The sequence below is a fragment of the Ilyonectria robusta genome, assembly GCF_021365365.1.
Source record: "Ilyonectria robusta strain PMI_751 chromosome Unknown BGZ61scaffold_7, whole genome shotgun sequence".
In the NCBI taxonomy this organism is placed as follows: Eukaryota; Fungi; Ascomycota; class Sordariomycetes; order Hypocreales; family Nectriaceae; genus Ilyonectria; species Ilyonectria robusta.
This window is the reverse complement of record NW_025764441.1, coordinates 916,834-942,169: the sequence shown is the minus strand read 5'-3', so window position 1 is coordinate 942,169 and position 25,336 is coordinate 916,834. Positions and strand designations below refer to the sequence as shown.

At 54.9% G+C, this 25,336-nt stretch overlaps 7 protein-coding genes across 7 annotated transcripts; 4 read left to right on the top strand and 3 right to left on the bottom strand.

Annotated features, from left to right (window-relative positions):
• Positions 1-2,301: 2,301 nt before the first annotated feature.
• Positions 2,302-2,833, bottom strand: BGZ61DRAFT_211398 (uncharacterized protein). The gene has a single exon (XM_046238016.1). The coding sequence runs from the start codon at positions 2,736-2,738 to the stop codon at positions 2,373-2,375; it is 366 nt and encodes a 121-aa protein (XP_046106078.1). The 5' UTR covers positions 2,739-2,833; the 3' UTR covers positions 2,302-2,372.
• Positions 2,834-6,959: 4,126 nt separating this feature from the next.
• Positions 6,960-9,865, top strand: BGZ61DRAFT_492874 (uncharacterized protein; the record flags this gene model as incomplete). Its single annotated transcript, XM_046250581.1, has 2 exons — positions 6,960-8,789; positions 8,837-9,865. The coding sequence occupies 2 exons, from the start codon at positions 6,960-6,962 to the stop codon at positions 9,863-9,865; spliced, it is 2,859 nt and encodes a 952-aa protein (XP_046106077.1).
• Positions 9,866-12,059: 2,194 nt separating this feature from the next.
• On the top strand, positions 12,060-15,610 carry BGZ61DRAFT_449021 (IQ calmodulin-binding motif domain protein). The gene has a single exon (XM_046245546.1). The coding sequence runs from the start codon at positions 12,103-12,105 to the stop codon at positions 15,151-15,153; it is 3,051 nt and encodes a 1,016-aa protein (XP_046106076.1). The 5' UTR covers positions 12,060-12,102; the 3' UTR covers positions 15,154-15,610.
• Positions 15,611-15,755: 145 nt separating this feature from the next.
• BGZ61DRAFT_531043 (uncharacterized protein) lies at positions 15,756-17,387 on the top strand (the record flags this gene model as incomplete). The annotated part of the gene is made up of 1 exon (XM_046253654.1): positions 15,756-17,387. One exon carries the CDS (start codon positions 15,756-15,758, stop codon positions 17,385-17,387), a length of 1,632 nt encoding a protein of 543 aa, XP_046106075.1.
• A 1,571-nt stretch (positions 17,388-18,958) lies between these two features.
• Positions 18,959-19,901, bottom strand: BGZ61DRAFT_417654 (uncharacterized protein). The gene is made up of 2 exons (XM_046243412.1): positions 19,316-19,901; positions 18,959-19,272 (listed from the first exon to the last, which is right to left on the bottom strand). The coding sequence occupies exons 1-2, from the start codon at positions 19,669-19,671 to the stop codon at positions 19,104-19,106; spliced, it is 525 nt and encodes a 174-aa protein (XP_046106074.1). The 5' UTR covers positions 19,672-19,901; the 3' UTR covers positions 18,959-19,103.
• A 425-nt stretch (positions 19,902-20,326) lies between these two features.
• Positions 20,327-22,886, bottom strand: BGZ61DRAFT_574332 (OPT oligopeptide transporter protein-domain-containing protein; the record flags this gene model as incomplete). The annotated part of the gene is made up of 9 exons (XM_046256157.1): positions 20,327-20,738; positions 20,801-21,257; positions 21,316-21,422; positions 21,475-21,562; positions 21,638-22,003; positions 22,025-22,229; positions 22,286-22,506; positions 22,568-22,644; positions 22,697-22,886. 9 exons carry the CDS (start codon positions 22,884-22,886, stop codon positions 20,374-20,376), a joined length of 2,076 nt encoding a protein of 691 aa, XP_046106073.1. The 3' UTR covers positions 20,327-20,373.
• Positions 22,887-23,469: 583 nt separating this feature from the next.
• BGZ61DRAFT_531040 (uncharacterized protein) lies at positions 23,470-25,191 on the top strand (the record flags this gene model as incomplete). Its single annotated transcript, XM_046253653.1, has 3 exons — positions 23,470-23,487; positions 23,558-24,166; positions 24,217-25,191. The coding sequence occupies 3 exons, from the start codon at positions 23,470-23,472 to the stop codon at positions 25,189-25,191; spliced, it is 1,602 nt and encodes a 533-aa protein (XP_046106072.1).
• Positions 25,192-25,336: the final 145 nt, after the last annotated feature.

Sequence of the window (25,336 nt, the reverse complement as noted above, 5' to 3'; positions counted from 1 at the left end):
GCGGCGGCATACCTTGAAACGGGCTCTACTTCGACTCTTGGCATGGCGGCCCTGACGGTCCCAGCGCCGTAGCAACAGTGAGTGGAAATCCCCAGATGAAGAGGTTTTCCCATTCCATAGTCTGCGCGCGCTCCTGAGAAGCACCGGTCATCCCGTCGGCCCCATCCTGGATCTTGCCGTTCGCGAAGCCGTAAACCGACGAGTCATATGTGTTATTGCCGGCGCGCTAGGCCGTCCCGCATTCCTCCCGCCAGACGGCTCCGGACTCGTCTTGCGCACCGAACTCCTGGGACGCTGAGCACCCAGGACGTGGGCGTGCACCGGCAAGTTTTGCCGGACGGGCTGGCAGAATGGTGTTTGAAATGGAGACTATGGGGCATTGCCAGGAACAAGCTGTTCTAGACCGTTACAGGAGACTTCCATTGTCATGATAGTTTACTGGAGGTGCACCGGAGTGTTATCATCTCTCCGGAGTACGCCCAGTTATGGGCAGATGTATTGGCCGAGACTGGCATCTACTGTTAATGTCATCATTTGCTGGGTTGATCGCGGTTCAAACGATGGCGCCTTAAGTTTTGACGACTGAGGCAACTCTCGACTGAGGGAGAACTGCCTTGTGACCAACTACATTATATGGTTCGTTCACAGCGGGCTGGCGTGGATCAAAAACTTTGAGAAAGCCTTTGGATAGCGGGACGTGTGAAACATACTTTGGCAGCTTCTCGGCCCAGCCCGCGCAACCCGCACCTCGAAGAGCTCCCTGTGGGTGAATTGGCGGTGGACACAAACGGATCTCAAGTTGCCTGTGATCGGCTTGTCCTGTCTCGAAAGGTGAGTTGTCGACCAGTCTCGGCCAAATGTCTCTAGGTCGGCAAACAGGGACACCACACGCCGAAGTTGGCGCCGAACAGAGCTGGGATGGTCTCATTGTATCGGTGAGGCTGGTCGTATGATTTCCTATCTCGAGCAAGGTGCTGAACGTCTGTGCCCGGCAACAGGCATCAGACCCGACAGTTTGTCATTCCCCACACGAAATCAAGGCTTGTTCACCGCCGAGAATGGTCGTCGAGACAATCTCATGCCGAACAGGGGCTGCAAAGGACGGGGAAGCCCTCGGGTTTCCGGAGGTGGGCCTCAGCCCGACGCCGCAGTGGACACAAGGGTCCACAGGAATCCCGAGGACATTTCCGACTTCCACGCCTTCTTCTGCCATCTTACTGAATAGGGGATATTTCTATGGTTAGGGGTGCGCGCCTTTGGACGGGAGGCCACACCCTCGTCATGAGGCCGACGACGTGGCTAGGCGTCAGCTAGCAAAATGTATGCATGGCTAGGCAGTTCGGGCGCGGGCGACAGCCTTGAGCCTTGCGTCTAAGCTTTGATGTCTGAGCTATGATGCTTTGGCGACCATGGTTGACGTTGACGTTCAGAGGGGCGCAGGCAGCATGGCTCAGAGAGCAGATGAGGCGATGCCTTCGGATCGCGCTTGATAGTGTGCTGGCTCGATGAGATGGCGATCGTCAGCGTCTAGAACGGTCCAACACACGTCATTGAGGCTGGAGGCGACACAGAGATGCACCCGGAGGTGGTCTCGATCCCTGAGTTCGGTACGTACTATACGTAAGTTAGTACGTAGAGGTATGTCATGGGTCTAAATCCTTCGTCGCGGGGATTTCGGAGATGAACAAGACGATCCGGCCGGTTGCGTTGCACATAGCGATGGCGACAAGACGATGGCCAAAAGGATGGCGACAATCATTCACGCGCACGGTAAGGATGCCTTGACCTGGGCTCGACCTGCTTTCCCTGTCGCCTCGTGTCTCGTGCCTCGTGCCTCATGCCCCCCCCGATCCTCAACGGACCGCCCTGCTGGGACTTTGGAGGCTAGGGTTGGAGTTCAAGACATACATACTTCAGAGCAAAGGGGGTGCGCGGCACCTTCTTGTGGCAACGGGTCCTCCAAAGGCTAACCGTAAATAATTGTTAGTTGGATTCGACACAATCGAACTGGCGGTAAGGAGTCAAGGGGACTGATGCGAGCGCAAAGTTTAGCGGCAGCTTTGGGGTGCCTAGGTTGGTTGGTGGCCAGCCATCTTGTGCCAGTCCCCACCAAGGTTCCACGACAATTATTAATGTCTCGACTCTTGACGTGTGTGTAGCGCTGTTTTCATTGCCGGCAAGGCGGTTGGTAGTCCTTGATCGATTAAGTTTCAAGCGAAGCCGGAGCTGAACACTGGTTGAAGGCCAGGGATGGCCGAGAGGGCTCATTCGTTGATCCACACAGCATCCTAGGTCTTACTGCGTAGTAACTAGGCTCCTCACCCTGCTGGTTCGGGGAAACGGTTACGCGCGTGCAACCCCAGAACGGTGAGCTATGTCATGATCAGGTCAACGGGGACGATCTCAGGGTCCAGGCCGTTCGATGGGTTGACGGATGGTGATGGTGAGAGGGTGTGTGGGTAGCCCAGGGAAGAGCGCTTGATGTTGTATGGATACGCATACACCGATCGGGAACTTGATTCGGGACCGTTGCTGGGACGGTGGGACGGTGGGACGGAATGGCGGAAGAACGGAGCGATGGTGGCAGAAGGCCAAATCATAAAACGGCAAAGCATTTGGAAGTTCTGGATGTGGCGTGGAAATCCCGAGAGGTGCTTAATAAAGCTGCGAGTGCGAGGTTGGGAGGGATGCGTGCGTGTCACGGGGCGTCCGAGTTTGGAAGGACAATTTGCGACCATAAGATGCGGGAGTACATGATGTAGTAAGCAATAAGAATGCGACCAGGTGGCTGTTCTATCTGCCCGCCTACCCGTACGATTGTCTGATTATGATTGTCTGATTCTCATTGTCCCCAGAAAACCTCGGGTTGGTTTGCCTTCGGAATATGTCTCCCTCCCTCTCTTCTGCCATTCGCGAAGCCGGCGACTGTCAGCAGATAATCCTGGTCAAGGCCGAAAGTTTACTGGCATCTACTATGTACAGTACGTACTTTGTACACTGTAGATTAATAATTGCCAATTTGGTAGCCGAGACTCTGCAGAACGTTGCGTGAATCGACATGCCCGGGCTATTGGATTCTTGGCAAATCCACTCCACTCTTCCCTGGCATTCTGGCGATTGAGTTTCACTCGGCATTGAACACTGGACATGGGGGACCCGGGGCCGTAACTTGTTGTGCTTCAGAAGGACTCGCAGGGCTACTATGTAGCACGGTGGGTTCTCCTGGGGTTTAACGATGGAGCTCAGCAGTTTAATGATGCAGTGCCTGGCAGAGCCTGGAAGCGCCTCACAGGATTGGCAAGGATCAGAAGATAGCCACCCCAACATCACGCCAGAGACATTGCTGGAGTCCCTCGATTACTCCATTCCTTAACAGACTGCGACTATCGAAGCAGGAGGAATTGCAGACTGTTTGAGTCGGCGAGTGGTCTGTGGTTTTGCAGGGTTACAGTGGGGAACGCCTCCCGAGCCAAAGTCGGTTGCAAGATTACCAAAGTCTCAGCTGCTACGTCATGCCGCGCGCCCCCATGGCCCGGGCTGAGTTGCACCAAACCTCTGGCGTAGTGTCATCCGTTACATATTGCCTCCACAGCCTCAATTTTGGCGGCCAGACGAAGCGTCAGAGGAAGCGCCAGACGAAGCTCCTGTCCGTCCGTCATGGGCTTGGATTATGGGCCATGGGGGAAAAAGCTTCTCCGTTCTAGACTGTCCGGGATGTCGGGTCCGGGGATACGCTGTACTCCGGAATCCCGGGCGGTGCAGGATGCAGATAGGAGAGATGTGGTCGGGGGATTGTCGGGGGATGAGTGACGGAGGCGTGATGGATGAGTGATGATTCCATGAATGGTGGTGGGGGTGGGGTGAAGAGGGGAAGGAGGGAAGAATGCGCAGATGGGGAGTCTCCCTCCCATCCGTATTGACGCAGATGCAACGGAGACTGCGGAGATTGGGAGACAACGGAGAGAGGCTCACGACGGAGGGAGGACGGACAGAGGACAAGACGGAGGACCACGGCGTCATTTGGGGGTCAAAGGTCAAAGTCCAAAGCCGTACCACTCGATGAATACTCACTCACTGCAACTGTGTGGGTGGGTGGTGGAGATGGCAAGCTGCGGGCCGGTGACGTTGGTGAGGGCGCCACCCGTGTCTCTGGTTGGCCGCGGAGAGGCTTCAGAGCGAGGTGCCTCGCAGCTACAGGGCCCAGCCCAGCGAGAAAGCGAAGACCGGACCAGGGCCACGGGGTTTCTGTTCCCTCGACGGTGGACCCTTGACGCCTCAATGACGATGGTGGATGGCCCCAAACCCAGCCCAGCCCAGCCCAGCCCTCAAAGCAGTCCGCGGTTGCAGGGATCTAGGCATGTCTTGTGTGTCTTGCTGCAGGGAGCCGGGGGGTCGCGTTGCTGGAAGATTGGCGGTCCCACGAGGGGGCGCTCCAGAGGGATGCCGGTTCGTGCCATAGCAGTACGTACCCCGTAGCATGACTGGGTGCGCGGCGTGGGGACGACGATGAGACAGCAAACCACAAACCACAAACCACCACGGTTCTTTGTGAGAGATGATAACTATAGACTTGCATGCTCTGTGACATGCGCTCCCGAACGGAAACGGAAATAAAAAGGCGAGGGGACATGCAAAGAGAACGAAGCGGGGGATAAGTGAGGGGGGAACAACTCTGAACCACCCTCCAGCTGCCATCCATCACGTTCTCGCCCACAACGTGACGCTCGTTTTGCTACCTAGTTATCCGGACACCTACCTCGTGCGCGTTACACCGCATCTCCTCCAACGATAGCCAAGCGAGGGAACCAGGGGAACAGCGCGAGGTGCTATGAGCGCGAACTGGTCCCTTTTGAGGCCCCGACGGTTGCGCGGTCCCTTTACAAACCTCACACACCTTCAGCTGTCTCACGTTTTTTCTTTTTCGGGCTTCCCCCTCGACACCCCCAGCTTGGTTGCTTGCTGCCACCCCCCGGCCCGGTCCCGACTGTGCGTGAGTGACCATGTCGATGACGATCATTACTGCACACGACCAAGCACGACCAAACACAAGCAGCCTCATCACCCCATTCCACGCTGCCAGCTTCCAAGGCCCGGGTGCCAGGCGACCGTCCTACAGGCTACCGTCCTCACCGGGGAACCGTTGGTTACGGCGGCATGATGGCCCCCCAGACCCAGACACCCGGGCAGAAGAGCCCAGAGAAAAAGATCCGACAGCACGCCACCGCCCATCACCCGGCGGGCAGAATCTCCGGGTGGCTTGAGACAAGCGGCTCGCTGACGAGAACGGATATGCAGGTGTCCTGAATTTTCGTAAAACAACGGCCCGTGCTGGATTGTAATCATGTCCGCAGAGGGGAGAAGGAGAAGGGGGATGGATGATGCGTAACACAAGTAACAGAGCCTCCCGGAATTTGCTGCGTCATCAGACGAGAAACAATCAATCCCACGCCAGATCCTGATGGCGAGGCGTTCTCGGCATGGCTCTCGACATGGACGTTGTTTGATCCATCATCCTTCCACCCCCGCGCCCCGCTAATTCCCGACCTGGATGAAGAAGCCCTGGGCTTTGACTTGCACTTAGGCTCGCTCCGTATCTAGCTGCCAATCTCGAAGGCAGAACGGGAGGACGGAAGACGTGTCGTATGGATTGCGACGGAAGCAACTCAAATCGCATCCCTGGGAGCAAGGTTCAGCAGACCAGTGAGTGCCCCAGGAACGGTCTCGGAGCGACTCGTTTTGGACCCAACGTGCCCACCAGGCCCTTGGACCCGTCGCCCACGCACGCACTCACGCATGCCCATTTTCTCTCCCACGCTGCTGTTTCTTTTCGGCGCAGCCTCCACACACACACGACGAGACACTCGGCACGCCCCCTTTCTCGTCATACCCGTTGCACGCCCTCACCGTCTTCGCACCCTCGTTCTTCCGTTCGTCCCCTTTTGTCCTGGTGTCATTGTCTTCATTGATGAGCAAGCAAGACGCTGGCCCAATTTAACTTTACGTTGGCCTCCCCGGTCCTCCTGCCTGAACTGGGTTGAAGGTTGAACATCTTCTGTCGACGACGTATTCTGGCACTCTATTATTCTTTTCTAGGTCCTCGCTCGCTCTGGTTACCAACAGAATCGTGCTGCGCGCATTGGAAAGAAATAGTTGGCTTTTTTTTCTTTTTTCACGAGCGCGCTCTCGTCACCGAGTCTCCACCCGCGTCATCGGCCGTCAGACGCCACCATCGCGGTCTCGCTATTGCCATCGCGGCACTTCGCTATTACCATCGCGGCATCGCCTCGCCCTCACGTCGACCCGCCATCGGCATCTTCCAACGGGGCATCTGACACCCTGCCTCACGGCTCCGGTGCCTCCTACGGCTCCGGTGCCTGCGCGCATCAGTCATCGTTCATCGTATCGCCTTAATAATCGCAATTCGCCTTGGCCACCACCATCATCTTTACCTGGGCGGCTTCTAGACCCGTCTAGCAACTCACTCGCCCGTCCCGCCCGCCCCGTCCACCACCTCCAACACCCCGTCACCATCACCGTCTGTCACGTCACTGCTCTAATTCGGCACCGTCGCTCACTCCCCGGCTCCCCTGGTACACAGCCCCTTTACTCAACTCCCTAACGCCCCCCATTAATACCCCCCCTCCCACTGGAAACCCCCCTTCGCTCGCCTGTTCCAAGGCTCTTCCAGGCACTCAAGACCCCACCACCGGCTACTTTCTTCACCCACATCCCATTACTCCCCATCTCCCATCTCTCGTCTCCATCTTCTCCTCAACCCTTGGTTGACGGCTCCTTGCCTCAGACTTCTCCCACTGACCTCACCGGACCTTTGGATCTAATATTTCCCCCATTCCTTCGTAAGCCGCCCTTGTCTCGTCGCCATGGCCCTATGAGCCAGTCTCCCATACCCGTACTTGGCCGATTCAGATGACGTCGATTTCGACTCCGCCATCACCGCCATGCATGACTCGAGAACTGGCGACAGGACGCCTATCCATTATACCATGAAAACGCCCGCGAGGCTTTCTACTACTCCAGCTGCTCAATCCCATCCTCATCATACCCATTCGCACTCGCACTCCCATTCTCAGTCTTTGCGAGCCTCCAAACAACCCAAAACATCGACACCTGTCGCCTCGCCTCGCATGCCCTACTCCGTAGGCCAGTCGCTTCCCCCGAAGCTCTCTCCGCGCGTCGTCCCTGATGCTAGAGCTCCGAGCCCGAACTACTTTGGCCTCATCGTTGAAACGAACAATAATGATCCCCGCGACGTCTCCTCTGGCCTGCCTAGAGACAACTGGAGTCCGTCTTCTTCAGTCAAGTCGTTTGGCACCGCCATCCCCAAGCAGGTTCCACTCGATGCGAACCCCGAGTTCGAGGCTTTCAAGAGACAGGCCGATTTGAACAGGGGCAAGTCGTTTGCGCTCTCGACTGGCCACTACGCACCCACAGCTGCCATGAGTCCTCTTCGACCACGACCACCGCCCAGATGGCATACCCTCTCGAGCGAGACAACCACCGAGTCCCCCTTCAGCCGCGCCCTGAACTCTGCCAAAGAACGACCTATGAGCAAAATGGATATTGACATGGAAGGCACGCACGATTCGGCCTATGTGTCTTCGGATTCGAAACGCAATTCCGAATCGTCCATTCAGCCTCCACCAACCACCAATTCGTTGCGATTCGAGCCCCCGTCTTTTATAGATCTCCCTCCCCAGCGAACGAGTTTGACACGTTCTGAGGATCGAGATCCTCGATTGTCCGTCATGGAGCACAAGATTGATCCTCCCTCGCCCAGTTTCGGAGGTTTGAAACGCGCCGAGACAGTGCCTACGTCACTCGAGATTGACCAGCCAGCTATGATTACAGGCCTGCAACTGCGAGACATGATTCGGAATGGCGCCAAGGATCGACTACTCATCCTTGACATCCGATCATCGCAAAACTTTGCAAACGCGAGGATCGAAGGGGCGCTTAACCTGTGCATCCCCACAACCCTCCTCAAGCGGGCTACCTTTAACATCCAAAAGCTCCAGCAGACCTTCCAAAAAGGACCCGATTCGGAAAGGTTCGCCAGGTGGCGAGAAATGGACTCGATTGTTGTCTATGACGCACACTCTTCGGACAAGCGTGACGCAGTGACCGCTCAGAACATGATCAAGAAGTTTACCAACGAAGGTTACGCCGGGACCACCTGCATTCTTCGAGGAGGTTTCAATTCCTTTCAGCAGGAGTTTTCGGACCTTGTTGATAGCCAGTCGACAGTCGACAGCTCGGGACGACCATGCGGAGGCGGAGGATTTGCCCCAGTCATTGGAGGTGTAATGCTCCCCACAGCTAACAAAGACCCGAACCCCTTCTTTTCCAACATCCGACAGAACATGGACTTGGCGGATGGTGTTGGCCAGTTGGATGTGTCGAGACCTTCAGCCCTCGAGTCCCCATCGCTGCCTAGATGGCTTCGCGAAGCGGCGGCCGAGCCTGACCATGGAAAGAAGGTTTCGGACAAGTTCCTGCATATCGAAGTGGATGAACAGTCTCGAATGAAGGCGGCCTATTCTGCCTTTAATCCCTGCAACAGTGGCAAGCAAAACCAAATTCAACTCTGTGGTGTTGAGAAGGGTGTCAAGAACCGATACAAGGATATCCTTCCTTTTGAGCATGCACGAGTCAAGTTACAGGAGAAGCCAACCGGGTCGTGCGACTACGTCAATGCCAGCCATCTCAAGGCCTCGAGGAGCAACAAGCGGTACATTGCTACCCAGGGTCCTCTCCCAGCGACGTTCGAGGTGAGTTGAGATTACGTGACCTATGAGGATGAAACTGACTTTTGTAGGACTTTTGGTCTGTCATCTGGGAGCAGGACGTCCGCGTTATTGTCATGTTGACTGCTGAATCCGAAGGCGGGCAGCTCAAGTGCCACCCTTACTGGAAGGCAAGGGATTTTGGCGCCATCAGATTGAAGCCGCTCTCCGAGAAGAAGGTATCGCTGGACATCGACAAGCACAGATCTGATTCGCATGCACCCTCGCCAGCCACAGGCGGAGAATATGGCCGGAGACGTGCAAACACGACAACTACGCTGGAATCAGTCCCGACCCCGAAGCCGATGCAGAACCAGGCCGACATTCCATACGTGATTGTGCGAAAGTTTGCCCTGTCACACGCCTCACACCCCTTTGACCCTATCCGAGAGATTACACACCTGCACTTCCCGTCGTGGCCCGACTTTGGAACCCCGGCCCAGCCATCACATCTTTTGGCACTGGTGGAACTGGCCAACGTGATGCAGCGATCTGCTCTCCCGATCGAGACGTCAGTGGGATCCAAGATGTCATCTGTGGAGCATGCCCCAATCACTTGGTACGACGAACCCGAGCTGGATGCTCGTGCTCGGCCGATGCTGGTTCATTGCTCTGCGGGTTGCGGCCGCACAGGAGCATTCTGCACCGTTGACAGTGTGATTGACATGATGAAACGCCAGCGCCAGGCCAAGGCTGCTGCTTCTAGGGGTCGGGAGGTTGAAGCAGACGTGTCCATGGGAGGTAATGGAGGCGATGTGTCACCGAGAATGCATAAGAGGATGCACTTTGACACGGCAGGACAGAGACTGAGCAACGAGAAGCGAATGTCACGGGGCGCAATGCCACTGGACACTAGCTGGGTGCACGATGAAAACGTGGACCTCATCGAGAGGACGGTGGAGGATTTCAGAGAGCAGCGACTGAGCATGGTGCAAAGCCTCCGACAGTTTGTGCTCTGCTATGAGACGATACTGGAGTGGGTGACGAGAATGAACGACCGAGGACCCAGTGCCCCGAGCGGCAGGATGAGAAGTGGGAGCCTCCAGCAGCCTCGTTGCTGAGACAGCATCAATGATGACGATGCATGATTTTTGGACAATGCATCTCGACGAAGCGAAACAGCAAAGCATATGAAGCATACTTGCATCGGGACTGGCAGGCAACGCCATGGCTTGGGCAGGATATGGATAACTGGCGTTTTACAGGATGTTTTTGCTTTTGGAATGCTCTCTGCTTTCTATCGCGATTGCGGTTGAAACAAGGACCATGCGATATCATGAGAGGGAGACAAAAACAAGAGGGTTTGATTTGATGTTTGCAATCTATGGAATGGTTGCGTCGTCTTGTATAGTAGAATAAACGGCGAGAGGAGAAGCAGGAAGCGCAGATCTAGCGTGGCGTATATACTACACATTTGTTATTAGCAACAAGGACGCATATATGAAGCAATACATTTCTGATAGGATATGAGGTGATGAATACATTGCGAGTGTGATGATGTGCTGGTGTTGATGACTTCCAACGACATTCCCAGCCACTCGCATTATGCTGTGTCGTCTCTACGAGGCAAGACATGATCGTATCGAGCAATGCCACTAAACATAGACACCGAGCTAGCCGCGATAAGTGCACTATTGGCCAGTAGGCATGGGGGGTGATATGGAATGTTCATGCGCCATCTCAGCTGGCAAGGGCGTCATGAGCGGGAGCAGCGGGGGGTCGGTCACCCCCTCATGTGATGAGTTTCGGCTGGTTCCTCAGTGGCCAGCGCCAAAGCGAGGCAGGATATGTTACGGCAGGCATGAAAAGCCACTGAAGATGGGCGGGACGGAAGGCCGGGATTCGCGGGTGTGCGCGCGTGGCTGCATTTGGTGTGTGGGCGTTGTTGTTGTCATGACTTGGGATGACTGCGTATGGGCACGGGAGGGATGACGTCGCGGTGTCGTGAGAGGTTGTACTTGGTCTTAGCTGCGTCGAGGCGTGTGCTTCTGTGTGTGGACCGGCGGGCCGTGAGTGAGCTGCATGGGCTTGGACGTGGCTCGTGTCCCAGCTCTGTGGCATTAATGTCCGGGAGCCAATTATGTTTGTGGTTGGTCTCATGTTTAGAGAGATGCTGAGGTGGACGATGTGGAAGATGCTGCCTGGTTCCGTCAGCTTCGTCTTGCTGGGATTCGTAATCAATCCCCAGGCCGTTTCGAGGCCAGCCAGCGGCTGCTAGCAGATACGATGGGTGCTGGAGGGGCCTTGTTCAGTGGCTGGCTGCTGGTTGTTAGTGGCCTGCCGACCTAGCGCTGTCGCATACGGGAGCACGGCGTCTGGATTCGGTAGGTCGGGGGGGCGGCTTGGCTAGACGTGATGGATTGATTGATTGAGGCAGGCAGGGACTCGGTTGTTTCGCAGCCTTGCTCAGCTATTTTGCAGTGCTTGATTTTGCGCTGGCTGGGTGGCCGGCGAAGCTGGAACCTTCTGTGACATCCGCCCCAGCTTTTTTTCCATCTCCACTCCTCCCCAGAGGACCGCTTTGGGATGGATCCTCATGCTTCTGCTGGCTGCCAAGGGCTTCTTCTATGTGTATTATTCTGTGATGAATGAATGCCAGTTGCACATCTGTCAGACAGGACATTACTCCCAGCCACATTGGAAATCTGCAGCTAAGTTGCATAGAAGTAGCTGCACCTGCATCTGCATCTGGGTTGGTGCACTACGATAAGCCCTCCCGCCGCTTGAATAGTCAGGCTTTCCCTGTTATTTGGTTCTTCGTCTGGTCTTGGCTCCTGCATCATTGACCTTGATCTTCTATCTTTATTTCTCTCTCCCCTCCTCCCTCCTCCCTCCCCACGTCGAATATCGTCTTTCTATTACTTTTCACCCTCCAGCTTCAAACCATACATATTTGCATCTTCTCCCCCCCATTCTCTCTTGTGGAGATACATAACCACCGCCCGCAGTCCTTCATTTCTTCCTGTTGCCGCCGGCGAGGGGCCACCAGCTTAGCGGGTGTTTGGACTCTGTCTTGTGCTGATTCATCCCCCTGGCATCGCAGCCCACTGCGCCACCGCGGACTCGGGGGATTCTTCCAGCGCTCCTGCGACGCTGACCGTCTCCTCTGTCCTGCATCCACTGCGTCCCACTGCATCTTCCACCAGCAGCGCGCATACCACGAAGCCAGCCGGGCGTCGATCTCGTGCCGATCACGAGAAGCCCTCACTATTCTTCCCGGCTGCTCATTCCCTCGTTTTACATCCAACATCTCTGCATCTGCATCTGCATCCGCATCTGCATCGTCGCTCGCTGTATCATGTCCCAGCTGACGCCAGCCACCGACACCATGCGCCGCCCCTCCCTCGATCTCGCAGAGCCCTCGCGCAACTTGGAAGAGTCCAATGGCGCGCCCTCAGACGACTCCATGGACACCGACGTCGATCTCGCCATGCCGCCACACGATCACGAAGACGACGACGACCTCGACCTCGACCAGGACCCGAGAATCTACACGCCTCCTCCCCGCATAGCCGCTCGCTTCTACCGTCCCTCGGCCGCCCGCCGCAGGGACTCGGCTGCCTCGTCGCGCCGCAACTCTATTTCCTCTGCGCAGTCCCGCTGCTCTTCCATCCAGCCCCCCATCCACCGCGACGGCGAGCAGAGCAAGCATGTCGCCCAGCATCTTCGACGCACCTCGTTCCTCGAGGACCGCAAGGCAAGGCTCGCCGATCGAGCCGCCCATGCCGAAAAGGTCCGCCTCCGTGCTGCCCTTGCCAAGGCGACTCACCGCGACACCTCTCTGTCCGAAGAGAGGGCCCTGGCCGCACAGCAGGCCAGAGAGCGCAACCTGGCCGAGATTGTGGCCAGCTGTGCCGAAGAGGTCAAGAAGGCCAAGCAGGTCGCCGAGTTCATGAAGGAGAAGCGTGAGCAGGAGCTCATCAAGATGCGGGCCCAGATTGAGGAGAGAATGGCCGAAGCTGAGAAGAGGAGGGAGGAACTTAGAGCCAAGAATGCCACCAGGCGCCGCGGCCAGAGCGTCATGGCGAGGAAGCCCATGGAGGTCATGCCCCAGGTCACTGAGCGGGAGACGCGCAAGCTGACCGAGGACGAGGCTGCCACACGTATCCAAGGATGGTGGCACGGGTGTCTTCGGAAGAAGACCATCCAAGAGTTTACCAACCTGGGCTTGACTGTCGACGGCATCAGAGACACCCACTTTGACACCGTTGTCGAGCTCCTGGCTCAGGAAAAGGTCCTGCTCATTACTGCAAGGCTCCTCCGCACATGCGGCCTACATGAAGGTGACCCCGGCTCGGTTGGCGAAATGGCCGCTGTCCGGACCTTTCTCAGTGCCTTTCTCATCTTGGGCCACCCGAACCAAGTCCTCATCAACAAGAATGACGGCGACGAGGAGGTTGTCGACGCACTTTCCGTTCACCGACTACCCTCGACGGATCTTGCCAATCCTCAGCTACAGGACCTCGTTGGCAAAGCGCGGGATGTCCTCATCTCGTTTGAGAACATCCTCGCCCGTCTGACGTCTGCAAACCGATACACCATGCCGCCAGCACTCAAAAAGACACTCCCCGAGGCATACGCCACCTTCTACAACGCCTTTATTGCGTGGAAGTCTCGAGACTCAAACGCCCTGATTGAGGTCATGCTGATGCAGTTTGTCGAGTTGGACGCCATTTTCCACACCGTCAAGGACACCACCGACGACGCTGCGGCTGCGCTCTACAAGCAGAGCATCCAGGACAACCAGCTGATGCTTATCGTGCGCATCAAGAAGCTGGCGGGCCCTGACAAGGGAAAGAAGCTGATCTTCGAAGCCGTCGCCGAAGCCAGAAAGTCCCGCTCCACCAAGAAGCGCACTGGCGATACGAAGCCTCGCGTGGCCGAGAGCGCACCCGGCGAGGCATCAGAGACGGCAAAGAGCCTCGTCTCGCCCGACTCGCAGACGTTGACTCCGCCTCCCACCCCAGCCAGCAAGAGCCAGTCCAAGCCCCCTATCAAGGCGGGTCTCAATGGGTTGCTGCCGGACAATCGGGTGGTGGTGCACGAGTTGGCCATCAACAAGGAATACCAGATAACTTCTGAAGAATACCAGGAGCAGCAGGCAGCGCTCTCCCAGCCCATCTACATGCAAATGAGGGCTAGCATGGCCAATGTCAACGATGGCGACAACGAGACCAACTTCCGCTTCTTCATTCTGATGGCAGGCAACATCAAGGACAAGCTGCAGCGCCTCCTGAAACCCGGCAACTCGATGTACAACCTCATTGGGGAGATTCTGGATCCCGAGATGGCCGAGCGACAGTTCACAGTTGGCAACTTTTCCTATGAAAGGTTTTTCTCGGCCATGGCATCGTTGCTGCCCAAGCTGTGTGCTCCGTTCCGGGACGACGAAGTCAAGGACCTGGTGCAGAACAAGCTGGCAGATGGCAACCTCATTGACCGGGTCGAAGCACTGAATGGCTTCATCGATGTCATGCTCTGCGACTACATCAACTACCTGATGAGGATTGCGGCTCCGCAGCTGATTGAGTCCGCGGCCCAATACGAGGCCAAGAGATTTGCCCAGGATGTTGAAAAGACCAACATCGGCTTGGCGGCTGCAGAGTCGGCTTGGCGATCGGCCCGCTCCAAGGTCATGGCAGAAGTGCAGAGGCGGGACCCTGAAGGCATCAGCCATCCCAGGTCTCGACCCACTGCTGGGCGATTCTACGCGCAGATGCTCGTCGATGTCTTTACCAGACTGTCACCTGCTCCCGAGGAGGAGATTCCTGAAATGCTGCGCCTGGATCAAACTCGCATCAACAATGTATCGACCATGATTCAGCGCATCATCACTGTTGGTGCGGTTCTGCTTCAGTGCAAGAACCTGCTGAAGCGTGATGTCCGCTCCTCTTGGAAGACCGAGGCGTCCCGCATCATGACGGTTCTGGAAGCCGAACATCCACTCAAGACCTCGGTTGATGGCACTATGGCTGCCCTAGAGTCGGGTAGATCGATGCCTACGGCGACCAAGTCTCATCTTCGGGCCCTCGTGACCAAGGTCTTGACTGCCAGCCAGGAGATGGCCCTCGAGGGAACTGAGCCCCGAGAGCCGGTTCTGCGACTTTTGCTCACTCGTCTTCGAGGCAATATTCTTGCTCGCCTGGCCCCTGGGTCGGCCAGCGAAAAGGTCAAGGCGGCCAACACTGCCGGCGAGAAGCTCGCCAGTCTCGGATTGTCTGAGTTTGTGGACAAGGTCCGCCAGATTTCCGATCTGCTCGACAGGGTTGGCTCTGTCGACCGAGCAGCACACGGCCCCTGGTGGGATGCAGTGTCCACTAAAGTGGAGCAGGACGAAATGTCGACATAGACACAATCGACAGACGTACACGAAGAGGTTATGTGATGAGGATAATGGGATATGAGAGGAGGTCTGCTTTGATTTAAGGATTGGCTCGATTTCCTGGAAGCGTTCGAGGCTTTCCTAGTTTGCATGGCGTACTGGTTCTGGGGGGCAACTTGGCCCGGGGTTTTCTTGGGATTGACAAGACGCGACGAGACGTCTGCTATTGGGCATTGCTGGCCGGGACTGGTCCCATGCCTGGCTCATGGGGCAAGACATCATGGTAGATGGTATTGCATGGGTTTATGGTTTTAGCGATGTTTCTCTGAGGAGGATTTTGCATTAGAATACAAGCGACGTGTGTCGAGTTTGAACTAAGCTGAGCAATGTTTCTGAACTGTACGATGTTTAAGTGAGTGTCTGTCGTCTGTCCTCTATTAATGTATCTTGGGATCTCATTCTACCGGTCGAGACGAGCATCTAAGTTGTGGATCAAATGACACTGTCTATCATGGTCCATCATGGTGTCCGCTGGGGTAAATCTGCAAACCTACCATCAAGGTCAGGGATGTAAATACAGCCTCCGAAGAAATTTTGCATCACAATGATCGAATACACAATCAACCACCATGAAGTCGCACATCGTACTCATTGCCCTCTCGGCGACCCTCTCCGCCGCTTGGGTCTTTCCCCGACATCTCCCCGACGGCGTCTACCACATCACGCTCCCCCACGAGGACGACAAGGAAGGCAAACCCCTGGTCAGACGCTCCCACGAGATTGTAGATGATGAGCTCTTCCACGAGGTCGATGGCCTGGCCGAGCATGGAGACAGCCCGGCCAAACTTGGAAAACGACACGATTGGTATGGGGATGAGAGTATCAAGAACACCGAAGCCAAGCACGAGGAAAAGAACTATCCCAAACGCCCGTACGAGTTCAAGGATGACCAGATCCTCTTCCACAAGGGCCCCCCGGGGTACCCGCCAGAAGGTATTCCTCCGTTACTCCACGCGCACGACATCCCTGGCGACTACGGAGATCTCCCGGTGCACGTCAAGGACTGGGACTGCAACTACAGCACGCCGCCGTACGAGCCGGCCGACTACCAGATTGCGTTCGACAACCTCGGCAGCTACTGCACGCGGTGGAACGTCAACGGGCGGAGCGCGCACATCTCGGCGGCGCGGCGTGGCGAGGTGGTCGTGTACTTCTGCAACTACAAGCGCTTCAGACAGCCGTGCTCGCGCCGCCAGCTCCTTTGGCTCACCGAGCACTTCCTGGACCACTTCTGCGGCGAGACCACGCCCGGGTGGGTGTACAGCGAGGTGGACCACATGACCTACGGCCGGGGCTGGGTCGGCCAGGAGCTGTGCGAGATGAAGGCTGGCATCTTCAACCCGCCCGTGAAGAAGGTCGTGTGGGCGGGACGGCCGCCGGACTGGGGGAGCTACAAGAACAAGCCGCCTTTCCACATGAAGGTCGACAACCACATCAACTGGATGCCCGAGGCCAATGGCCACACCGACCAAGTCGGCCACTTCCGGGCCGAGTGGGAGTTTCCCGGACCGGACGGCGGACCGGACAAGGAAGTGCCGATTGTCGAGAAGGTCGAAGGCAAGCAGCGCGGCCCCTACGTGCCGACCTCGCCCAAGGACCTCATCGAGGCCGAGACGGCCCAGCGGAACGAAAAGGCCAGGATTGAGCTGGCGGCCAAGGTCGAGGCCGAGATTAAGCGGCTAAAGGGCGTCAAGGCTACCAAGGAACAGGAGGATCAGACGCGGGCTGATGCGTTGAACAAGGAGGAGGAGGATCGGCTGATGCGGGAGAAGGCGCAGCGGGAGCAGTCTGCGAAGTGGGAAGCTGCGAGGAAGAAGGCTAAGGAGAAGGCCAAGGAGGAGGGGGTAAAAGAGGAGACGGTGGAGGGAGAGAAGGTGGAGGAGAAGGAGAAGGTGGAGGAGAATAAGAAGCCCGAGGAGAAGCCTAAGGAGGAGGAAATTGGTGAGAAGGAGAAGCTTAAGGAGGATAGGCCCAAGAAGGAGCCCAAGGAGGAGAAAGTGGAGGAGAAAGAGAAGGTGAAGGAGAACGAGGAGCCCAAGGAGCAGACAGTGGACGAGGAGAAGCTTGAGGAAGAGAAGCCCAAGACGGAGGAGAAGCCCAAGGAGGAGAAGCCCAAGGAGAAGAAGCTCAAGGAGGTGGTCAAAGAGGAGAAAGTGAACAAGAACAAAGCTGAAAAAGGAAAGGTCGAAGAGAAGACATAATAGTATTTGATGGCACGAGGTGATCCAGCTTAGTCGCACACTTCACAAACGAAACGTTGTCATTGTTCAACTCCCAAATCGTCTACCACCACTCGTCCAGTCTGCCAAACCTCCCGCTGTCATGCATGATCCATCACTCTTCTTCTCGGCAATCTAGTCCACGAGCTCGCATCTCTCTCGATGGGCATGCCAGTGATGGTGACGTTCGGTGTGGACAGGTTCTAGAAAACAAACGAGTGGTTCTCGACAAGTTCTGGTCGGTACACCCGTGAACATGATCAACCCGGGAGACGGAACTGCTCACGTAAGGTCGGGGCTCGGGAAGTCCGTATGAGATTGTCATTTCCACTCCAAAACCGCATCATCCATACCTCCTCTCCCACTTCAAACCGGTCGCGCGACCAACCTGACAGTGATCTCGGCAATGGACAAACATAATGTTGGACACGCTCTGTGTCTGTTTTCTACCTGCTTGCCTACTTCAATATGCAAACAAAACATCAGTCACGCTCTGCGTTTGTTTCCTACCTGCTTGCCTACGTTAACCACTATTGACCTCCTCGCCTCTACGCCAACTAACTTATATAACCCAGTCAACGCACACTGCCATTCCCATCACCAACATCCTAAAACCCACACTTCTCACACTATATATACCCTCTGCCTTTATACGACCTTACCTCCTTCACTTGAGAAGTACTAGCCCTTGTTTTCCAGTGAGTATGGTCGGCGAGGGATCCCAAGTCAAGTTCCCCCGAAAACACCAACTATGCGACTACATTTCCAGCGTGCTGCGACTGCCGCAAGCCGAACTGGCGTGGATACCGCGCCCACCAAAGATACAGAGATGTTCGCGGCCGAGAAGTTCAGAACTTTCGCAACTTCACTCAACTGCAAGACACCCCAAATATCCTCCACAGTCGCACCACTGCAGATCTATATAGCGCAGTATGTATGTATGTATGTATGTTTCCTTCAGCGCTACAAACTAATATTTTATGGGATGAAGCATGCCGTCCGATCGCAAATACAAACGTTCCCGCCTCGGCGATAACGAAGGGACGTAACCGCGAAGCAAGAGGCGCTGCTCTCCATCCGAGGAGTCGAGCTCCCACCACAGTCACAGCTCTGGCGATGAAGAATCCGACAACAGCCTCCCAGTCGAAATGGATGAACCGGATACCATCCTCGGACTACCTCCTACCGACCAAGTTTGGACGGCCGAGCACGAAATGGCCGTCATCCAAGAGTGGGAGAATAATGTTCCATTATCAGGAAGTTAGAATGCCCTAGTACACACTATCCAGGGGGGAGACTAGAAGCTCAACATTAAAAAAAAAGACACCAACAATAGCATCGACAATAGTTGCATGATTATTCCTGAGTGTGTCTGTACCTCGCGATCTTCGTAAACGTAAGAGCCGCCAAATCTTCCACCGGTGAACAGGAGCACAGATGGTCAGCTCCCGAGCGATACCTATGCCGCCTGTCGGTTTCTTCACGCCTGAACCGTTTCCATCTGCTGAAGCTACAACGTCATGTTCTCCTCATATCGGTTTTTGTAGCTTTCAGGTGGTCATGTGGCTCCAACTTCCATCTCTTACGCCTAGTCCATGGGACTCACGAATACGCAACCGAGACTATAAGAGGAATTAACAAGGTTGTAAGAGTTGGACCTTGTAAGCGTATTCTATTTAATTCACTGCTAATACATGACTAGAAGCCAAGGAAGCTAGCAAGAAAGTCCTTCTTCCCCAAAGGCACGCCCTTGGCCCGCAAGATGGAATACCCAGTAGTCAGGTGGAAGTAAAAGTTGGGGAAGTTGTGAGTCAATACAGCTTGCTCGACTGAAACTTGTTGAGTCGTTCCCGCCCATGGAATAAACCTGATGTTGTTAGATTGGACACGGACTCAGGCGAGGGACTCACAAGTCAACGAGCTCGCCCGCTCGAGAGTTCACCGCCACTTGATCAACATTCCTCAACTCCTCCAGAGTCTTTTGAATCCGCTTGTGAAGATCGTCAAATGTCTTCTCGTCGTTCTCGAAAAAGACAGGCTCAATGCCGGTCAATCGGCCAACAGCGACTTGAACTGCTTTTGAGGCATTCTGAACTTGGAAGGCCAACGGAAGTTGATCTTGAACGAGGCGGGCCTCAGTAAACTCATTCACATCCTGATTTTTCTCTTTGGCGTACTCTTCGGCCTTGGTCAGGACGTGGTCGAAAGAGGTCAATCCCTTTGTCAAGGTGGGGATGACGGTGTCGTAAAGAGGGAGGCCTGTCATGTTGGAGTGGATACGTAGAAGGGCGTAAGAATAGAGTGATTTGTATTGACAAGTATTGCAAACGAATTTAGTCCTTATATACCATGAGAAGGGTATCAATTCTTAATAATCCATTGCAATTACGTGATCGCGAGCATTCATCTCACTGCCGCTTGTGGGGTCGGGAAGATTGCATTACCTCCTAGCTGTGCACTTGACGTACATGGATGGAGATTTCATGTCGGATTAAGTGGGAGAATGCTTAATAGCATTATAGGTAAATGTCGTGATTTTCGGGGTTTGTGCTAGATGAACCCCAGATCCGGTCGCGTCATACGCAGGCACATGGCGTCATGTGAGTCTATTGTGAGCATTGCAACTCTGCCGGCTATCCATTAATAAGCCGATGCCGGAGCCTTTATTGTATGCAAATGAATTCAATTTAATTAGGTAATATTCTATATGGCCACATTTGTATCCTATCCATGATGGCGTCGTGAATGCTGTGAGACAATTCAGTGTTGTAAACAATGTCATGCGTCAACAACTCGAGCCAATGATCGGACAAGTTCATGTCTAAGTTACGCATGACATCGCCCGCTTGGACGTCGTTTCTTATTTCAGTCGACAAAAAGCAGTTCATTACTACCTTATGGGAGGTCAAGACGCCCATTTCCCTAGCCAGTCCTTCCCCAGGGCAGTCTCCTATCCAGCGAATTAGTGCTACTCTGCGGGCCCAATAGGCTCACCAGGAGTGACCGTCAACCATCTACAGTCCTTAAAGTCACACGTGTATATACTGCGTTGTGCCCCACCATTGGGGAAACTGTGATAGGTTGTTGGCAGAAGCACAATTACAGTGCGCTGAAGGACACGACTTACAGTTATCCCCCGATTAGCAAGACCCAGAAATTGAATAATGGTCGAAAAGGCGATACCCGACAGAAGAGCCGTGGGAGTGATGTAGTTGTACTTGTTCCACCATTCCACATACCGGTACTTGATCCAGTATCCAAATACGAAAGACACTGGTAAACCTTGCCATACCATGGAAAAGTTGAGGGGTGCCCACAAGATTGGTCCTACCACTATTTAATTGTACACGTTTGTCAGTCCAAGTCAGGCAAAGGGTCTAGGAAGAGTTACTCACAAAGAACGAGAGAATGGCAAAGTCGGAAAACGTTGTTGGGCCAGCGTTGTCGAGCCAGATACCAGACAATAGGCCACAGAACGCCAGCCAAGACGGACCAGGGGAGCTTTTTGTAGGGGGTATCACTCCCAAAGAGCCTCGAGGGACCAAGAGCTCCCCACACAATGGAGGTGGTCCAGCTTTGAGCCACGTTGCCGCAGATCCACCTTGGTTGCAGCACCGGGTTACAGATCCCAGGAATGCCAGTTAGTTGGAACTTGATGATCCCAAGCGATGTGATCACCGAAACAATAGTGGCAATCACTTGAGAAGCTAGCATAAGCCGTGGTGGAATCTTATTGTAGTGACCAAGCTTCATGTCGGACAAGAAGTATGTGGCTTGTCGCAGAACACACTTTCCCAAGGATTTGAAGACGAAGATGCTGACAGGGTCACCAGGGACCGCGTATCCGCCTATCTGTAGTGACAATACACGATTAATCTCCTGAGCTAGCAGGCGGTAAGTAGTGACGTACGATGCTGAAGATGAAATCTAGGTCGGTGGCATAGCCTGCTACACCAGTGAGGAGGCCAACGGGGATCACGAAGAAACCACTGAGGATAAACACCACTGGGAAAATCCCTACAGTATCATATTAGAATTCTAAGATATTGAATCCGCATGGAAGAGAGACGACTTACACATGGCACGCCAACAGGCCAAGCGTATACGCCAGCTATACCAAGAGCCATTGCAATGATTGCAATGCCGCCGTATACATACTATCCTCACGCGTCAGACTTTCGTTGCCAATTAAGATGTGCAGCTAGTCATCAGGGTAGATGCACGCGACTCACATGCCGAGCTTTATTGTAGCGGCTCATCAGGCGGTAGTGTACGTCATTCTCCCACATCGTATGCGCATCGCTCTTGAACCAGCTCTGGAAGATTGGTGCGAATAGCTTCCTATGCCAAAGATACACAAAGACAGGCATGGCCGGAAGCAGTGCCATCATGCCGGCCCATCTCAAAACGAAAGCTGCGGGCAAAAGAAGCGGCGAATACTGTTCGTAAGCAGTCTGGTTGAATTTATGGTCCTGGCCCAGGATGAGCTGAGCCTGGTATGGAGCCCCCGTGTTGTCGTAAGGCAGCCAAGAATTGATGGGTAGATAGCCGGTATCCCAGGTGTTCGAGAAGAAGACGGGAATGATGACACAGAGACCCTAAAAGGCGGTCGAGCCAACCATCTGCACCACAATGAAGTACGGGGTAACGAATGGATCAACTGTCGAGAACCACTGGTAGTCAAAACTGCTCAGAGGGTTGAAGCCTAAGTTGAAGTAGTATGAGCCGGTCACTAGGGCTACCACGGCGCTCGTAGGCTTGATCCAAGTGATCCAGTTGAAGAAGGTCAGCGTAGGAAACATCGTATTCGGAATCCAATAATAGCTGAGTGGTTTGGTCAGTATTGGCCTGGTTTTTCGTGTCGGATATGTGTCACATACCACCAGGCGCATGCGAAGACGACGAAGAAGTACTTCATCCTGGATATTCTCCAGCCGTTGGTGAGTGGATTTTCGCCTTGGATGAAAGCCCTGTTCATGGCAGTCTGTCCCAGGACAAAATACCAGAGTGTGTGAGGAGGGTGAACCAAGAATCTTCTACATAAGCCGGCAAGTCCGAATCCTAGGAGTTGGGACGAAAGCAGCATACACAAGCCATATCCCTGCCACGAGAGGTTAGATCTGTTTGACTTTGATGTTTCCCAGACGTGTGGGTCTACGTACGAAGTCCGCTGCCCATTCCAGACCAAGGTACATGTCAAGACGTTGGATAAAGAACAGCTCAGTCATGACAGGGGCCACTGAGAAGACAATTAGAAAGGACCATCCAGTCGTCTTCAGCGAAATACTCACTATAGCTGACATTTGACATAATAGTGACGAGGGTTTGCTCTTTCATGCTCCAGGGTCCAGGATTCAGGGTGAAGGCAAAGCGCGAGGCCTGGAAGAAGACCTTCGAGGGTAGAAACGTCGCCGCCGCCTTTCCCATTACGAAGCCAAACAGCTGGGCAAGGTATACGGCGACGGTGATGGTTGGTCGCATCAGCTGTCCCGGACTCAGATTCATGGGCATGAAAGGAGAAGATGACGCCATTGGACTTCGTTATGGCCTCTCGTATGGAAGCTTTCACACCGTCAAGGTCAGATTGGTTAATATCCCACACAATCCTCGGAGGACCCATGGTCTGACCGCGACGCCATAGTGACGAGAAGACTGGGTGCTGTCCCGCGTGAAGCGTCACATCGGTATCGAGTCTTGCGAGATCCTGGCCCTGAGCGACTGCAATGTTGCGAATGACAGAAAAGTCACTGTCGTTCAACACTGTGACGTGCCTGGCTCGCACAACGTTCACACCGGGTCGAGGTCGGAGGAAGGCTGCTTCATCACCAGGCCCAGCGACCGACTGTGGTGTGTGCGACCTAGCCGCGCACACAAGTGCTAGACAAACGCCGTTTCTGTCGGCGTACGTTGCCTGCTGGGCTTCGGCAAGCGACAGGCCGCAACCAGCGGAGTGTATACCGGCGTGACGAAGATTGTTGCGCGTTGTAACCATTCCCAACGCCTCGTGGTCCCATATGTGATTGTTGACGAGAGAAGCTAGATTGAAGCCTGCGGAAGCCAAAAGATGGGCCTGCTCAAGTTCGTAGGCAGACCTCGCCGTCACCATCACGCCCGGCCTCCTACACGAGACAGTCACGCATCTGATCGCCCAGGTCGTGTTTAAACAGCCTGCCCAGGGCCCTGGTGATGTCTTGGTGCAGCTGCCCCTTGAGCTAGCCAAGATTCCTACTGCTAGATATGACGGCGACGCCCTCAAAGCCTTTGACCAGGCTGGCCCGCTTGAGTTGGAAAAGTCCGACGACCCGGAAGGACCGCCGATCATCTTGCGGAAATGGAAAACTACGAGGCCGACACATGGCGACGCCATCATTTTGGCGACAGCTCTGCCCAGAGCTGTCGGGCTCGACACGAAGACTGGCCCGGCCTTTGACCTGCGCGCTGACAACGGCGGCATCGTTGGCACTGGCTACGCCTTCCTTCCGCTGCCTGAAGACGGAGAGAGTAAGCTCATTATCTCTGTTGACTTTGACTTGCGTTACTCTCCGGAAGGATTTCGCGGCGTCTTCACGCACTCCCCATCAGATCGATCCACAGCACGGCTAACTGCAAAGCCATCGATCCTCCACCAATCGTTCTACATGATAGGGCACATTAAGTGCTTGAAAGACTACGAAACCAGTCATGGCACGGCAGCTTCTCCAAGATCGGGAAACCTGTTCAACATATACTGGCAAAGCGAGCTGCCATTCGACATCCTCAAGGTAGCGAGAGAGACGAAACAAATTTCGAATACATGTGCGACTTTTTCCAGTCTTCTGAGGAGTCATATCGCATCTTCTTTCGAGAAGACCCCTACTACGTTGTCCGCAGCGGCCTCGCCCAACCCGGAGCCTTTCTTAGCTCCTTTGGCCTCATGCTTAAAAAAGCTCATTGGGCCCTCGACTCCTTCACCACACTCTTCGCCCACGAGATGACGCATAACTTTGCGCAGCTTGCCGAGGGCGACGACATTTCTAACGCTGCGCAGTGGCATGCTGAGGGTCTGGCGGAGTATTACTCCATCTTCGCACGCTACCGACTAGGCTTGCTCGACGAGCATGGCGTCGTCGACGAGATGAACTACCGAGCCCAGGCGTACTACACTAGCCCCTTGGCAGCATTGTCAAACGAAGAGGTGAATAAGCTCACGTGGAAGACGCAAAACGCCCAGCGCTTGCCGTACTCGCGAGGTCTCGTCTTCTGGGTCCGCCTCGAGGCGCTTATCCGCGAAGCGTCTGGTGGGGGTCGCGGCATTGACGAGTTGATTGTGGCGATGGTGCAACTTTCCAGAAATCGTGGAAAGGGCCCGACCCTCGCCGAATTCCTTGAGCGGCTAGGCCAGGATCTCGGTCCTATAGCTCGCCAGGAATATGAGCACCATAACTCTGGCAAGCTGATCATTCCCCCTGAGCACAGTCTGATACCCGGAACTGTTGCCGTCCGTATTGACATGGAGCCGTTTGACCTTGGCTTTGACGAGGAAAGTGTGTTACGGGGACCTAGAATTGTGAGAGGTCTGCGATCAGACTCGAGGGCTGCTAAAGCTGGCGTTCTGGACGGCGACCTCATCACCTCTTGGACAGATCTGAACCAGTGCAAGGACCACCTCGAGGTTAAGATGGAGCTGAGGATAGAAAGGAGGACAGCAGGTTCAGAGGAACCTCAGGAGCTTGACATCGCGTTCTGGCCCCAGGCGTACACGACGGTCGAGGGCTGGGGTTGGAAGTTGGTGGGTGGAAAGAACTGAACTGGCACAATGTACAAGCATAATGATCCAAAGTGAGAGTGCTCCATCTTGCAGCGATGCTTGGTTCCCTTGATGCTGGGAAGGCTACTCGTGGTTTGTATGGGAAGAGCTCCTACATTCGATGGTATGTGAGCTAGGGCTCTTG

Coding starts and splice junctions, on each gene's coding strand:
- BGZ61DRAFT_449021 (XM_046245546.1), top strand. CDS start 12,103: ATGTCCCAGCTGACGCCAGCCACCGACACCATGCGCCGCCCCTCCCTC.
- BGZ61DRAFT_211398 (XM_046238016.1), bottom strand. CDS start 2,738: ATGGTCGCAAATTGTCCTTCCAAACTCGGACGCCCCGTGACACGCACG.
- BGZ61DRAFT_417654 (XM_046243412.1), bottom strand. CDS start 19,671: ATGACAGGCCTCCCTCTTTACGACACCGTCATCCCCACCTTGACAAAG. Junction 19,273..19,315: donor GCGGGCGAGCTCGTTGACTT/GTGAGTCCCTCG, acceptor TAACAACATCAG/GTTTATTCCATGGGCGGGAA.